The 16,090-nt window shown below is 39.1% G+C and overlaps 1 protein-coding gene across 1 annotated transcript in view; it reads right to left on the bottom strand.

The window, feature by feature from the left end:
* Positions 1 to 882: 882 nt before the first annotated feature.
* LOC100946870 (solute carrier family 5 member 4-like) overlaps positions 883 to 16,090 on the bottom strand; it is an 84,511-nt gene continuing 69,303 nt past the window's right edge. The window contains exons 12-15 of the mRNA XM_003797458.1: positions 10,475 to 10,643; positions 9,039 to 9,254; positions 3,817 to 3,919; positions 883 to 1,097 (exon numbers count right to left, since the gene is read on the bottom strand). Coding sequence (XP_003797506.1) covers positions 883 to 1,097; positions 3,817 to 3,919; positions 9,039 to 9,254; positions 10,475 to 10,643 — 703 coding nt within the window. The remainder of the gene's footprint in view (positions 1,098 to 3,816; positions 3,920 to 9,038; positions 9,255 to 10,474; positions 10,644 to 16,090) is intronic.

The raw sequence follows: 16,090 nt of genomic DNA, 5'->3' as shown, positions 1-16,090 counted from the left end.
TGTGATGTAGGGCATTATGCCTGATCAACTATATAAAACAAAAAGGTTCCACCTGTGAGTGGATCCTACAGTATTTGTCTTCCTGTGTCTGCTTGATTTCACTTAGCAAAATGTCCTTCATGTTCCCCCATGATGCAAATAGCAGGATTTCCTTTGTCATTATTGTCTGAATAATCCTCTGTGCATATACACCATATTTTGTTCATCATTTGTCCACTTCACATTTGTTTCCATGCCTTGGCTATTGAGAATAAGGCTGCAATGAAAAGTTGAATGTATTGAAGCAGAGAGTGGGTGGTGTTTGCCAGGGGCTGAGGCGTGGAGTTAGTGAGGAGATGTTGGTTAAAGAGCACCAACTTCCAGTTAATAGAAGGGGATGTCACTCTAATCAAGATGCAGCATGATGACTATAGTTAATAATTCTGTCCTATGTACTTGAAATTTGCGGACAGTAGATCTTTATTGTTCTCACAAAAGTTATTTCACATGAAGTGATAGCTGTGTCAAATAACTGGATAGTGGGTACATTTCATAACATATAGATACATCAATTTATTTCATTGTATAATTAATGCCTTGAATATGTATAATTTTTATTTGTTAATTATAGATGAGTAAAGTCAAAAAGTAATTAGACCCAGTGACTAGTTTACACACATATTGGATCACTTCATACTTTTACAAATTATCAGCTTTTTCTTTTTCTTTACTACACAAAGAAACAACAAAAGTAAAATGTCAAGTCTTTAAGTCACCTCATTAGGCAAAATTACCAACTGCTTCTCTCCCCTCTGCAACATAAACTATAGAATTAAAATCCATACAATTATTCCGTATTTAGTTATTACTAATTACTAACTATTCTGGTGGCTCAGGTAGTGTTCAGGCAAAATAGCCATAAGCAAAGACCACCATGGTCAGGAGGAGGATGGCGTTGATGTTCACCACAGTCCTCCAGAGGGGCCTCTCAGATGTGTTGGTCAGCTTCTCCCTAAGGGCCTCTTCCTCCTCCTTGGTTAGCTTGGGACCTGTTTCCTGTAAACCACAGAATAAATCCCAAGTCTTCCTGAGACATCCACGAGATTGCTCAGAATGATCTGAAACAAATAAAAATAAACCAATGACCACCAAATATGGGAACTAGAAGTCCTTGTCAGTGTAGTGCAGATGACTGTAAGGAATGAAAACAACTGCTTATAATTAATGTTAGAGAAACCCCTCAGAAAATGCAGATGGATTTGATTACATGAAAATACAAAACTTTTACATGGCATAAAGTTCAATAAACAAAGCAAAAACAAGTGATCAAATGGGGAAAACATCTGTATATTATATTATAAGGATTAATTATCTTAAATATATAACTACTTAAAATAAATATACATACATATATTTTAGGTATTTATTAAATATATCTCTATATATATCTCTATAGATATAGAGACATTTCACATTTTCTCTTTCTATATATATATAGAAATCTGAAAATGTGAAATCTCTAGAGAGAGAGACTTTCAACAGCCCCATGTAAACATGTTAAAGAGATTAACATAGACACATGCTTCTTAAACTAGCTCATTTATAAAAGTAAACCTTAAGCAAAACCTATACTGAGATAAAATTCCTCACTTAGCAGTGGCAGAAATACAGAGGTGTCACAATATACTATGTGAGTGAGTCTGTGTGGACATAGGCAGTCTCACACCTGGTTGCTAGGAAAGCTTGACTAACCTCCTATGAAGGGAATTTGGTTGTACATAGCAAAATTCCATCAATATTTATCTTTTTACATAACAATCAAATTTCTCAGAAATCTATCCCAAAGGCTTATTTGGAAAAATACAAGACTTTTTTACAAGATCATTTGTTGCAGCATTGGAAAAATTAAAACATATTTCTAAATACAAATGTTTATGAAAAATGATAATGAAAGGAAGACTATATTCAAAAATAAATGATAGTGAAAATGATAGAAATTAAAATCTGTGAGAGACAACAGAAGTATTGTTTTGAGGGAAATGTACATGGTTTTAGTCACTGACACTAGAAAAGAAGAAAGTAAACATCCAGATTCACTGGAAATCAGTGTTGGAATACCTTTCAAAATATGGAATAATGTTAAAAATAAAATTATAAAAAATACATAAGAAACACAAATAATGTAGATAGATGAGAATATAAATGAAAACACAAAGTAACAATATAGAAAGGATATAACAAAAATAACAAAGCCAAAGTTTATTTTTTGAGAAAAGTACACTAGATAAGTCTAAATCTAATTATAGAGGCAGCAGAGATGGATAAGTAGATATTATAAATAGCTTTTTCCAATCTACTTAAAAATGTGTATTAAATGGCCACAATCCCAGAAACATATAATTTTCCCAAACTGATTAATGAATAAAAATTCTAAATATCCCTATACTTGCATAAATTTGACGCCCGCTTGCTCTCTCTCTCCTCCCCCCCAACAAGTAACACTAATGGCACTATCGGCAAAATACCAAAATTCAATGGAGATATAATTTTGATCATTTTGAAATATAACCTTAAAGTGATAAATAGGATAATTCCTGGTTCATTGAATTTGAACACTATGATCTTAATACCAAAATCAGATGGAGACTAAGAAAAAAAGAGGAGAGGAGAGGAGAGGAAGGGAGGAGGGAAGGAGAGAAGAAAAGAAAAGAAAATTATGGACCAGTCATACTTAGGAGAGCTGATATAAAAAAATTTTAAAAGGAGTAGAAGGCATTAACTATTCCTTCAGTTTGAAGAATAAAAACCCAAACAAAACAGTTAGTGCCCAGTTTAAGACATCATAGCAAGGCTCAACTATAACTTGGACTTTACCTTACAAATGCAAACAATGTAACCGAATAGTTTATACCCATATATTAATGTGGGGGAGAAAAAGACAACATAGCATGAAGTGCTAGAGACCTTGTCAATGGTTTTTAAAAAAGATTTGTGAGTCCTGAGGATGGACGTTGGAGACATTTTTGTGAAGAAAGTGAGATATGAAGTTAGTTTGGGACAGGCACTGTGGCCTGTAATCTCTGCACTTCTGACTGTAATCTCAGCACCTGAAAGGCTGAGGTGGGAGAATTCCTGGAGCTCAGAAGTTCAAGACCAGCCTGAAGAAGAGTGAGACCCTGTCTCCTCTAAAAACAGAAATATTAGTGGGGTGTAGTGGCTCATACTTGGGGCCCTACCTACTCAGGAGGCTGAGGCAAGAGGATTGCTCTAGTTAGCCTAAGAGTTTGAGGCTGCTGTGAGCTATGATGCCTCAGTATTCTACCCTGGGCAACAGAGGGAGATCTGTCTCAAAAACAAACAACAAAAATGTTCCGAAGAATAGGTATTTTTCCTCTTGGAGAAGAGGTAGAAATATTTTAGTGCTTGTTGTATGTGGGGAAAGTGACAAAAACTGTCTGTCTGGAACATAGGGTATAATGCGAGAATAGTGAGAAATAGTGTAAAAGAGAAAGGTTACCTGTTTTTTCATAGCCAATCAAGATTGCACCCTTAATGAATAATTAAGAGCAAGAGGGTTTGTAATTGATTGGCGTCTTGGAAGCTGGAATGTGGTTTCACAGATGGGTGATGGATGCACAGACTGATAGGCAAGGAAATGAACAGATGAATTTCATATGTTGTCTTGGTTGTTGCAAAGGTAAGAATTTAAAAGGTAAGAGTTTAAAGTTTCAGTTTTCCATAAATGGAATGATCAAAAGCTGAATTTAGTGGTAAAAGAAAGACAGTAACTCAAACCATACACATACAGAATTTCTACACAAAAAATCAAGATATTACCTTCTCCAACACCATCCTCAGTTTCATCCTGCCTTTGCTCATCTGCATCTAAATCAATTCGTTCCTCTGTACTGTTTCGAAGAACCCAACACATGCGATATAGCTGAATAGAGGAGAATACAAGCAAGTATATTAGTAAGAAATATTTATAATATGCTGATGTTACCTTTTACTACTGCATAGTTTTAAAAAATAAGACTGCACAGAAGAGCATAGATCATAAAGATAATGTCTCCTACCACACCTATTCACTAAAGCATGCCACCTGTTTCAAGTGATCTCTGTTTTTAATTCTGGTAGTTATTCAAAACTTTAAATAATATACTTAAAAATTATAGCTTTGGATTTATAATTTCAGAAGCATTAAGATTTAACTAACCTACCTTCACTACTAACCCTAGCTTCATTCATTTTTCTTATTATCCAAATGTTGCTACCTAAAACATTATTTCTTTCACTTGTGTAGTAGATGCTTTTTCAACTTTTAGAATATCTTCTTAAGTTCTCTTTCTGGATCTATCATGTTTAGATAGTACTATTCTTGGGTTCCAACTGCAATTAACACCCTTATATTTCCCTTTTCCCAACACACCTCAAAACATTTGTAAGCTATATCATTATCTTAAACCATTAAGCTTTATAGTCGTAATCGTTTCTGTAAATATAATTATAATACAATAGCATTTATGCTATCATATACTTTATCACATTTTGGCCACAGATACAAGACATGGTATTGGGTACAATGAATAACACAAGCACTGGATCATTCTGAGAAAATTGTTCCAAGCATCAGTGGGCTTTTTAATCCACAATTCAAGTCAGTGAAGGAGGAGGAGTGGGGAAAGATGGATAACTAGAGACATATATCACCAGAATGTCCCAGAAAGGAAACATTTTACATTAAAAACACAGAGAGAGAGAGAGAGAGAGAGAGAGAGAGAGAGAGAGATGTAATTCCAAGGGGAAAGTGCTAGCTCCTACTGAAGAATCTGTGGGAAGAAGTTGTGGAAACAAACAGGAAGGAGCAAGATTTTGGCAGAGATCAACCCCCTAGACCCTTGGAGTCCTTTGGAAAGGATATGTGGGGTCTGTTTCTCCTTCACTCACATCTTTGGCAGACTGATGACTACAGACCCGCTGCAGAGGATCTCCATTCCCAGAAGCCCAAAGGCTGCTGCCAGTGAATGAAGAGGTTCTTGAAAACAAAGCACTAGGTGGCCAGTGCCCCCCATCAACATAAACCTGAGTTGAGCTGATGGATGCCGCGGTGTGTCCCTACCCATTGTGTTCCTTTGTGCTCCGCTGGGAGCTACTGACATTCATGTCACTGGTCCCAACAAAACACTTCCCAATGTCTGTTCAGAATATGGTGGCCTCAGTGGACTTGTGGGTCTCAGGGGAACTGTGTGATCTAAGACCTAAAATATCCCAGGCAGGCTGCCTTCTTGGGATAAAAACAAAGGAGACCAGTGTGCCAGATCACCTCCATGCAGACTCTTCCCCTCTCTCCTCCCCTTCCTATTGCTGCTAAGTGGCACATGTGCCCCAAGGGACAATTGGCCTGGTCTCTGGGGCAGCTGCTTCCCCTCTGTTGTTAATTTCCCTATAGTGAGGCTCCCACAGAATGTGGGGGCTCATACTTTTCCTGTTATGGACCTGCCAGTGAACCAAGTGGTGCTTAGACTGTGAGATCCCTGCCTGCAATCCCTCCCTGGTGCTGTTTGCCTGGCTGTTTCAGCAGAGCAAGGTATACACCTACATGGAGGGGCATTAAGCCTACTTGAGCACTCCATGCACAACTTGGAACCAGCACATGTCTCTGTGGCATGGTCAGTAATTGAACTTGGAGGACAAGGGTAGTCTCCCAGACCAAATCTCATATACCCAGGATTCAACCTAGATTCTTGAGGGAATAGAGTGGAGATTTGTGAACTAATATCAGGGGGTAAGGACGCTCAGGGCATAATCAAAAGGAGAGTGTAGTATGGGTCTGAACCTCAGCACACTCACAGTGCATCCCTCCCCTCACATTGAAGCTAAACTCTCAGCACTGGGCAAAATGCTGGATAGAGAGATCCCAGCCTGTGACACCATTGCTGGTGAGTTCAGCTACTTTGTACTGCTGCTTGTGGCCAGATATTGGAAGGAGACCTTGGGGCAGGTGGAAAAAGAGTATAAGCTGTGCATTTCTGCCAGACTATAGTGGCCTCAGATTTGTCCTTTAATTCCCACCAGGACAGCTTTAATGCCCAACTTTGTGGAGACTGAAGAAAGACATACCCACCCACTCCCAGCCAGTCTCCCTTTTCCACCAAAATAGTCCCCTGGGAGATCCAGGGCTCCACTGACTGCCTTTGGCATTGAAGTGCTTCTCCTGAAGTGCCAGAGCCCCTCAGAGGTCTGCCAAAACAAAACTGCAGCTGGCTATTTCCAGTAATCACCACCAAGTGACAGATAGGACAACTTATACAGCTCTAAACAGTATTTACTGAGTCAATCATACAGAGCTTAGCTGGCTCTCACCCAAAAGCAGCTCCTACTGTCATAGAGATTAAACCTATCAGCTATATATCAGCTCTTCATATTGTTAAGAGACTATAGGACTGGGGAAAGATAAAGGATTTCAAAGACTCCAACTTTCTATGTCAAAAGGAGATAGGATTGCTCATGTACATAGCACACTATGGCCATAGTCTACATGTACCTGAAAATTCAGAAAACCACCACATGAAGGATAATTATAACCAAGGTGTTCATTCAGAATCTAGACCACCTTCTAAGTACTCACAAGCAAAGCCAAAGATTCTTTTCCAACGTATGCTACAGACACATCCCTATAATTGAAGGAGGAAAAAAAACATCTAAATGAAAGAGAATTCAAAAACAAAAAGAGACAGTTGCTACAGATTATAAGGAATTCAGTGCAAGAATTCTGGGAGTATGAAGAATCAGCATGAAAGGGCACTCTGGAAGGAGCACAACAGCTCTCTAGCAGTGAATTCCAACCAAAATAAAAATAGTAAAATGTTATATAAAAAATTCCAAACATGAGTTATAAGGTTTCTCAATGACTTTCAAGAGAAAATGGAAAACAAATTCAAAGAAACCAGTGAAAACATTTTTTTAAAAAGCTTATTGAAGAAATAGATACATTAAAACAAAGTAGTTTCCAAAAAAAAAAAAAACTCATTTAGAGAAATATAAAAACCCAATACAAATGTTAAGAGTGGATTACACCAAGCAGAAGAAAGAATTGCAGAGCTTGAAGACAAACCTTTCTAATTAACTAAGTCAGTCAAAATAACACTGAATCAAGAGAAATGAAGAAAATCTATGAGAAATATGGGATTAGACATATATAAAATCACCAAATGTAAGACCAGCAGACATCTCTAAGAATAAAGAAGACTAAACACAAGGCTTGGAAAACCTATTTAACAGAATAATTGCAAATTTAGCCTGGTCTTGCAAGAGATTTAGACATAAAGAAAAAATGAAAGTCCAATGAATACCTAGGAGACTCATTGCAAAAGGGAACCATCAAGGCATGTGATTCATTATAACACTAGCCAGAATTAAGGAGAAATTCTCCTGAGTAGTGTGCCAAAACACTAAGTAACTTACAAAGGAAAACCCATTAGACAAATAGCAGACTTCTCAAGAGAAGCTTTACAAACCATAAAGGAATAGGTCTCATTTTTAGTGTCCTTAAACAAGATAACTGCTAGCCAAGAATACTGTGTCATGTTAAACTAAGTTACATAAGTTAAGAACATATAATGTTGTTCCCAGACACACAAAAACTGAAGGCATTTGTTACTACTAGAACCACCCTACATGAAATGCTCAAAAGTTCATTAACATACAACAACACAATAGCTACCAAAAAGTGTAAAAACACCCACAAGTTATAGCTCATGGCTCTTCTAAAACAATAGCACCAAAGAGAACACAAAACAGTAAGATATCACCTAACATGCTGAATAGAACAGTATCCAAAATATCAATACTATAAGTCAGTTTCAATGGTCTGAAGGCAGCACTTAAAAGACTGGCTGAATGGATGAAATAACACAACCCAAGTATTTACCACCTCCAAGAAATACATCTAAACTACAAGGATTCACATGGACTCAAGGCAAACGGATGGAAGAAAAAATAGCATATAGGCTGTACCTATATTTTTTAAATGATTAATATCTACAAGGCCCCTCTACTGTCCCTTTCTACCAAGATACTTTTTGTTGAAAATTTCAGGAGTGTATGCTTTAAGACTTTTTCTGTGGTTGGACAAACATGTCTCTGTCTACGTGTAATTTAGTACAAATGCACAACTCTACATATTATAGTATTCTGCACTTATTGTTCCACTTGCCTCCTCATATTTTATGCAGATGCTTAATATTCAATACACTATTGAATGAACTTCTTAATGAAGTTGGATTTCCCCACTTTTTTCCATTTTTAAACTTTTACAGAGAAAATCCATATATATGCATACATATATGTGAGTGTGTGTGTGTATATACATATATATTTCTACTTGTAAAGAATTTGTACATAATAAGCTCCTAAAAGTAAGATTGTTGACTCTTAAGGTATAGAAATTTTGAAATAGACAAATACTGTCCAATTGCCCTCCTATAAATTATAAATCTTAGTAACTCATCCACAGTTCCAGACTACAGGAATTTCTCCACATCTTCACCAACACTATATTTAATTCATATTAAAAATATTGCCAATTTTAAAGTCAAAATGCATCTCATTACTCTACTTTCTCTGTCCTTCTCCCTTATGCTATGTGTTTTTCTTTCTTCTCTCTCTATACCTATGTTCATGCTGTATACAACATTCTTCTCATCCAAAACAGGCACAACCCGGTGACAGTTCTGCAGTGAAGTCTTTAGACAACAGTTGTCATTCTCTTCCTTATATCCTATTTTTTAAATGGTGTAGATTTATCTCCTGAGAGCACTGTGAAGTTTTAGAAGTATGACACTCATTTCCTAACACCTTACTTCCTATTTCCCTAGTGGTTTGCACATACGAGGTACAAATGTTTGTTTATTTGAAGGACTGGATGATAATCTCTTAGGGCTGTTCTCACTCTAGTGTTACAATTAATACATTGCCTGGGAGTTGTAAACTAGTAGCAACTTTAGAAGGCAACAAACCTTTATTTTTAAATTAGCATAAATCCATTACTTATCACTCACATGTACGTCAGGAATGGGTTTTGTTAACAGGGAAATTCCCAGAGCAGCCACTGTGGTCCCAGAGAAGAGAATGATGGCAAAGTACAGATAGTGCACTCCACAGATAACCTTGGGACAGTTACTGGCAGCCAGGCAGCTCCCTGTTCCATAGGAAAACTCTGCGATCATACGAATAAGGCCTATCACGAGTCCAGTGATTAGACCCCAGAATGCTCCCTGCAAAAGAAGCAAGAACAAAATAGGAACATTTAGGAAAGATCAGAAACTCATTCAAGGAAGTCATAATTATCATCTTGCCTGCTTTCTCAGTGAAGGAGCAACAAATGGCTGACACTGAGCACAAAGTTACCAAAACAGAGAAAATTGCAAACATATGTTTATTACTGGAGCAACACTATTACAGTGTTGATTTTCTAATTCCAGGAAACTACTATCTATACTGACTCAAGATGAAATTTTCCTTGACACACACATACACACCCATACATATCAATATATATGTGTGTACATATATGAATGCCTATATACACACATACACATTTGTATATGAAATTATGATTTATTTTACAAAACAAACAGAACTATGAATTATGTTACACAATTTGCAGAACTGGTATTAGGTCATTTTGAGAGTTCTATTAAGCTCTTGATAATCAAAATCATTCAGTTTCCCTGAGGCAATGATAGAAGTGGAAAGATATGCCCCTTTTCCTTTGTTCAAGATGCCATGCTTTAGGAAAATGATATTGTCTGTATATTAATATAATAATACAAGCTTTTGACTAAGGAACACCCAAGTCTGAATCCCATGACTTTACTTACTAATATTAAGTAATATGTGGAAAGAATTTTGATAGTAACATCTCTGCATCTGATCCTCATGTGAAAAATCTTAATAATAAGGCTAATAACCTAGAAACAATTAAGAGATTGAATGTACATGGCCCAATATAATTGATCAAACATGTGGTGTGCATGTTTCATAATGGAAATTAATATATTTTTAACCCTTACTAAGGGTTTTCCTCTAAGCATTTCATGTACTATTTCATTTAATCCTCACAGCAGCCCACAATCCCCATGATACCATAAATAGACACTATCTTTATCTTTATTTTACAAAACCAAGTAGTTTGCTTCAGATCACAATACTATTAGGTAGTATAGCCAATGATTGGACTGTGACAGTCTGCTTCCAAAACCTGTGTTCTTCAGCACTGGGAAATCCACATACACAGTATTTTTTAAGAAATATAAACACTGTGCTATGAATGTGTACTATATTTTTATCCTTTGTTAAAGTTCAGGAATTGTGGCTGACTTCAACAGAAATTGAGATGGGCTATGATTTATACAAATAGGGTATCAAGAATGCAGTGGAAGAAACAATTTTTTCCCCACTCCATCAGTGAGAATGCTTTTCAGTTTCCAATTACCTGTTCGTTCACTCTCTTACAGAAGACGGCGAGCAGGAAGATGGCTGCAACTGGAGATCCAAGATAACTAACCATCGATTGTATGTAATGGATCAGTTGTCCATTTTGAGATGCCTGTACTAATGGTACCCACAGGATGCTGATGACAATTATTGCAAGAATAAATATCCTGGCAAGAAAACAAAATGATGTAGATATTAAACATAAATTATTTTAAGCACATTTTTGGTGCTTTAGTTTTTGAACTAATTGCCATTTGTCGATTTTACAAACAAAATCAAGCTTCTTGACTGCATATGTTATTTTTTTCTAATTATTTTTTATTAAATGATAACTTTATACATTGATACATTTATAAGGTTCAGGATACTGCTTAGATATACAATGTGAAATGCTTACATTGAACTAAGTAACACATCAATCACAATTATACTCATTTATTAATAGTTTTAAAATGTACCATTGCATCATGCACATTAGTTGAAGTCCCCCCATATATACTTCCTCCTCCCATATCTCCTCCTCCTCCCTCTCTCTTCTGTTCCCTTCTACTTTCTGGAGTATAGTTATGTTTTGCCATTCGCATGTGTCTGTAGGTGGTTATACATTGATTACATAGTAGTACTGAGTACATTGGATACCTTTTTTTCCCATTCTTGAGATACTTTACTAAGAAGAATATGTTCCAGCTCCATCCAGGTAAACATAAAAGATGTGAAGTCTCCATCTTTTTTATGGCTGCGCAGTATTCCATGGTGTACATATACCGCAATTTGTTAATCTATTCATGGGTTGATGGGCACTTGAGCTGTTTCCATGTCTTGGCTATTATAAATTGGGCTGCAATAAACATTCTGGTGCAAATGTCTTTGTTGCAAAATGATTTTTCATCATTTCCTAGTAGAGGAATTGCAGGATCAAATGGTATGTCTACTTTTAGTTCCTTGAGTGATCTCCAAACTTCTTTCCAAAAAGGTAGTAGTAGCTTAGATTCCCACCAGCAGTGTAGAAGTGTTCCCTTCTCTCCGCATCCATGCCAACATCTGTAGTGTTGTGATTTTGTGATGTGGGCTAATTTTACTGGAGTTAGATGATATCTCTAAACGGTTTTGATTTGCATTTCTCTGATGATTAAGGATGATGAGCATTTTTTCTTGTGTTTGTATGCATACATTCTTAAGAAAAGAAAGAACTCAAACATTACCAGTATACAAAACAACTGTGACCATGATGCTGTTAGAGCAGGGCTGCTTTCACTGACAACAGATGGAAGCAGGAAGCTGGGGAAGTGTGATTTGGCCTCAGGTGGCTGCCATGGATGAAGGAGTCTGACCTCAGAGCTCTTATAAGTGTGCAGCAGCCCCACTTCTGGAGGAAGCAGTGTTGCTGTCACTTGCTCCTGCCTTGGCCCCAGTGCTGGCAACCAGCAGTAGAAACAACTCAAGTTGGGGGAGTATGAAAATATGAAATAGCTCTTCTGCTGGGTGCACAATGGTTTGACCTTTGGCTCTGATGGCAGCAACCAAGTTCAGCAGCAAATATGGGTGGAGGATGCAGATGGAGCTCCAGGGATGTGGATATTCTAGAGCTATTGGGCTCCAGGGATAGGCTCAGTTCAATGGGTGCTGGGCTCTCACATTAGCACTGTGCTATAGCTCCTTAGGACTGGGCGGTGTATGTGGGAAACATCGTGTGTTCCCCTTCTGAAGTAATGTCTTCACATGGTCTCAAGACACCTCCCTCTTCTAAGTTCTGTGCCCATAAAGGTCAAAGGGCTCTCCTGTGGCTTGATTTGAGTCCATGACTGGAATATAGGCTGTGAGTGGTTGGCCTCTCTTAACCTTACTTCTCATCAGGAAGCCTCTCTTGGTTCCTGGCCAGTCCTGGTAGAGCCAACTGCCTTGCTTCTCTCTTCTTCTGTGTGTCAGGAGTTTCCTGTCACTTCTCTCTTGGGTCACCTATTCAAATCGTGATTATCTGCTTCCTATTTGTCTTCTTTATTGTGGATAATGTAAGTACCAGAAGCCTCTAGTCAACCATTTTAAAGCCCTCCAAAATTTAGTATCATTATCACCATTAATTCTATTATTTTTTGCAAAAGTCATAATCAATTTCTTTTGAGATCTCTTCTCACATTCCTTTCTAAAAAGAATGACTAAATTTTAAAAGGCTACATGTGTAATACATGCACACTTGTAGCAATCTACTCAGCAGAAATGTGGTCCAATGTTCACCCAGAGACATTAACAAAAATGATCAAACCAGATGTCCATGACTAGAGTAGATAAGTTCTAATATGTTACTGTGATGAGATACCATATTGAAAGAAAGTAAAGATATATCAACTACTCATAGCAACATGGCTGGATAACCCAAAAGTAACACAGAGGTAAGAAGCTTTGAAACAAGGATTAAATTTTGAGTTAGTCTATTTCCACATCCTGAAACTGGGAAAAGGCAAATTATAGCATTTGAAGTCTCAGTTGTTATCTTTTGGAAGTTAGAGCCCAAAGGGGGCTTCTAGGTGCTGGTAATTTCCATTTCTTGACTTCATTAGTGGTTAAATGGGTGCTCATTTTCTAATAAATTACTGAGCTATACAGTTATACTTTATGTTTTCTGTATGAACATTACACTTTGATTTTCAAAATGTTAGAAAATTCTATGACAACATAGGGTCCACTCAGAAAGCATAAAGGGAAGAAATAAAACTATTTATCCATTGTTTCTGCTTATTTCCTTCAAGCTCACTGTCTTCAAGGACCCCCAGGTGCTTAGGAACCCCTGCACAGAGTGAACTCTCCTAGTACTGTCTTGCAATTCGCCCCTTCCATGAGTCTGTCCCTTTCTAACATGGTCCACTGCTTAATGAATGCAATTGTGTCAGTGTTTGGATATCCTAATCTATTACCTCCATGTGATACACCTGGAAATGCTAGATATAACACATTAACCTATCATATTAGAATGGAATTTTATACACCATTAGGACACCAATGAAGTTACATGAATATGTGGATGGAAATAGTATGAGGAAGAGAAGAAATAAGAGATAATTCAAGGCACTTTATGGTATGAAAAATAAATTATCCCATTTAAATGTGTAGCCCAGATATGGGCGGAGCCAAGATGGTGGACTGTAGCCAGCTTTTTACAGAGGCTCCTGTCCAGAAGGAGGCTTATAGGACAGAAGTTTAGCAAGTTAGCTGATGGTTTGGAGCAGAGTCAAGAGAGAAGATTGAAGAGTGCACTTCAACCTTCCTGAGGTGATCTGCAACCCCAAAAATACAAACAAAAGGTACAAAATCCACCACTAAGTGAATGGGAGTCCCCTCTCCAACAACAAGGGCTCGCAGTTTACTCCATGCAAACAAGTGAGCAGAGTTCAAACTTCCTCCAACTCTATCCCACCAGAGAGACCCTCTAAAAACTGGACCTCTTACCCCGGCTGGTGTGCCACCTCCTACCCCTGCTGGTGTGCCACAGCACCCTCTGGCAAGGCATAAAACTGTAAAACTGTATAAAACTGTATATATTCCCCACCTGAAACACTGAATTCTGAGGAGTCCCCACCCACCCACTCCGAGGTCTGGAGGTTTGTTACCCATAGAATCCAGATTCTTGGGCATCTCCTTGAGAGAAGTGGAGGGGGAAAGGGCTGGTGCTATTCTGTGTTGACTGTGGTACAGGCGTGAGGAGAAGAGAGTCAGCTCAGGGGATGCCAATACAGCAACGGTGGCATACTGAGCTGCAGGGTGACGCCCTTCAAGCGGTCTCTCTGGGCAGACAGAGGTACCGGACAGAAGCCACAGGCAAAACACAGAGAACTTTAATGGGTGAAGCACCAGCTCTCAGGGTGTAATCCCCCTAAGACAAAGGCAGTGGGTGGACAGAGGCTAGAATTGACACCTAAGTGTAAATTGCTATTTGTCTGCTGCCTAGAGCTGAATGCAAGGACTTGCAGAGAAATCTAGCTGGACAGAAGCCCAATTTAAAAATGCAAGGCCCCCCTGCTGAATTCAGAATTTAGTGGATTTTGTCAGTCCCTGGAGTGAATATGGTCCCAGTCAGCACCTGTTTCAGTCTGGGGGATTACGAGTGACTGGGGGCAAGGTGGGGAAGGAGGTATTAACCTTCCCAGACTAACCCATTTGCCAGGTGGGTCCCTTTGCCCTCACAGAGTGGGGCAGGCCCAAAACTGCTCAGTAGAGTCACACGCCTCACCAGTGGCACAGGAGATCCCTGCCCCAGGCTCCAGCTCTGGGCAGACCCAGAACTGCTTGCTAGTGCCACGGGCATCCGGTGGGCAGTGGTGGAGGAGTCCTCTGTTCCAGGTAGACCCAAAACAGCTGGCTAGAGACACACACACCATGGGGGCCAGGGGAGAAGTTCTTTGCTCCAAGCACCCAAGCAGGGTGGGCCTAGAACTGCTTGCTAGAGCCACGTGCCCCTGCAGGTGGTGGTGGAGGGGTCTACCACTCTTGGAGGGCCCAGAACTGCTTGCTAGAGTCACATACATCCCAGGGATGGAGGTGGGGGAGTTCCCCACTCCGGGCTCCCTTGCTATGAGGGCACAGATCGGCTTGCTTGAGCCACACGCATCCAACGGGCGATGGTCAAGGAGTTCTCCGCTCTGCCTAGCTACTCTGGTGGGGCTGAGCTAGGACTGATCTGGTCACTCGCATACTCTGCACTACTGCAGCCATTTCCCCACGCCCTGGCTGCTCCAGGGTGCTGAACTAGGACTGATTTAGCTACTATACTTCCCCTGTTCCACCTTTTGCCCCAGAGGGTCCGACGTAGGACTGATCTGACTGCTGCTGCTGGTCTCCTGCCCCCGGGTCACCCCGGCAGGCTGAACAAGGTGTAATCCAGCCATGCACACTCCCATGCAGCTGCTACCATTCCACTGGACCCCAGAACTGGGAGAAGACAACAGACACACTCTGCCTGTCTCTCTGGGCAACCAGAAGAAGTCACCAACTGAACGGATCTGATAAGGCCTCCAAACAAGGTAAAATCAGCATGGGGCAGAATCAGCGGGAAAATTCTGGCAACTTGAATAACTAGAGTAGATCAACACCTCCAAGAGAAAATGGGGAAGACACAATTGAAGACCCCATCCACAAGCAAATGGCTGTGATGTCAGAAATTGAGTTCAGAATGTGGATAGCAAATAAGATTAACAGAATGGAAGAAAAGAAGGAATTAGGACTTCAAGAAATTATTCAAAAGATCTCTCAAGAAATTATTCAAAAGATACCTCAAGAAATTATTCAAAAGATGTCTCAAGAACTCAAGGATTTCAATGATAAAATGATCAAATATTTTGAAACACTGAGACAAGAGGTTGCAGCCCTCAAGGATCTGAAAGACACAGTGGAATCCCTCCATAACAGACTGGAACAGGCAGAAGAACGGATCTCTGACTTTGAAGACAAAGCTTTTGAAGAAGCCCAGAAACACAAAGATCAAAAGAAATGGAGAGCAAAAACAGATCTCTTTCTCAGAGATCTCTCAGATAATTTGAAGAAAACTAATATTCGCCTTATAGGAATCCCTGAAGGTGATGAAGTTGCTTCACAAAACACTGAGGCTCTTCTTCATGAAATTATG

The sequence above is a fragment of the Otolemur garnettii genome, unplaced genomic scaffold (assembly GCF_000181295.1).
Source record: "Otolemur garnettii isolate 467f Iridium unplaced genomic scaffold, OtoGar3 scaffold00116, whole genome shotgun sequence".
NCBI lineage: Eukaryota > Metazoa > Chordata > Mammalia > Primates > Galagidae > Otolemur > Otolemur garnettii.
This window is presented reverse-complemented; position numbering and strand designations above follow the sequence as displayed.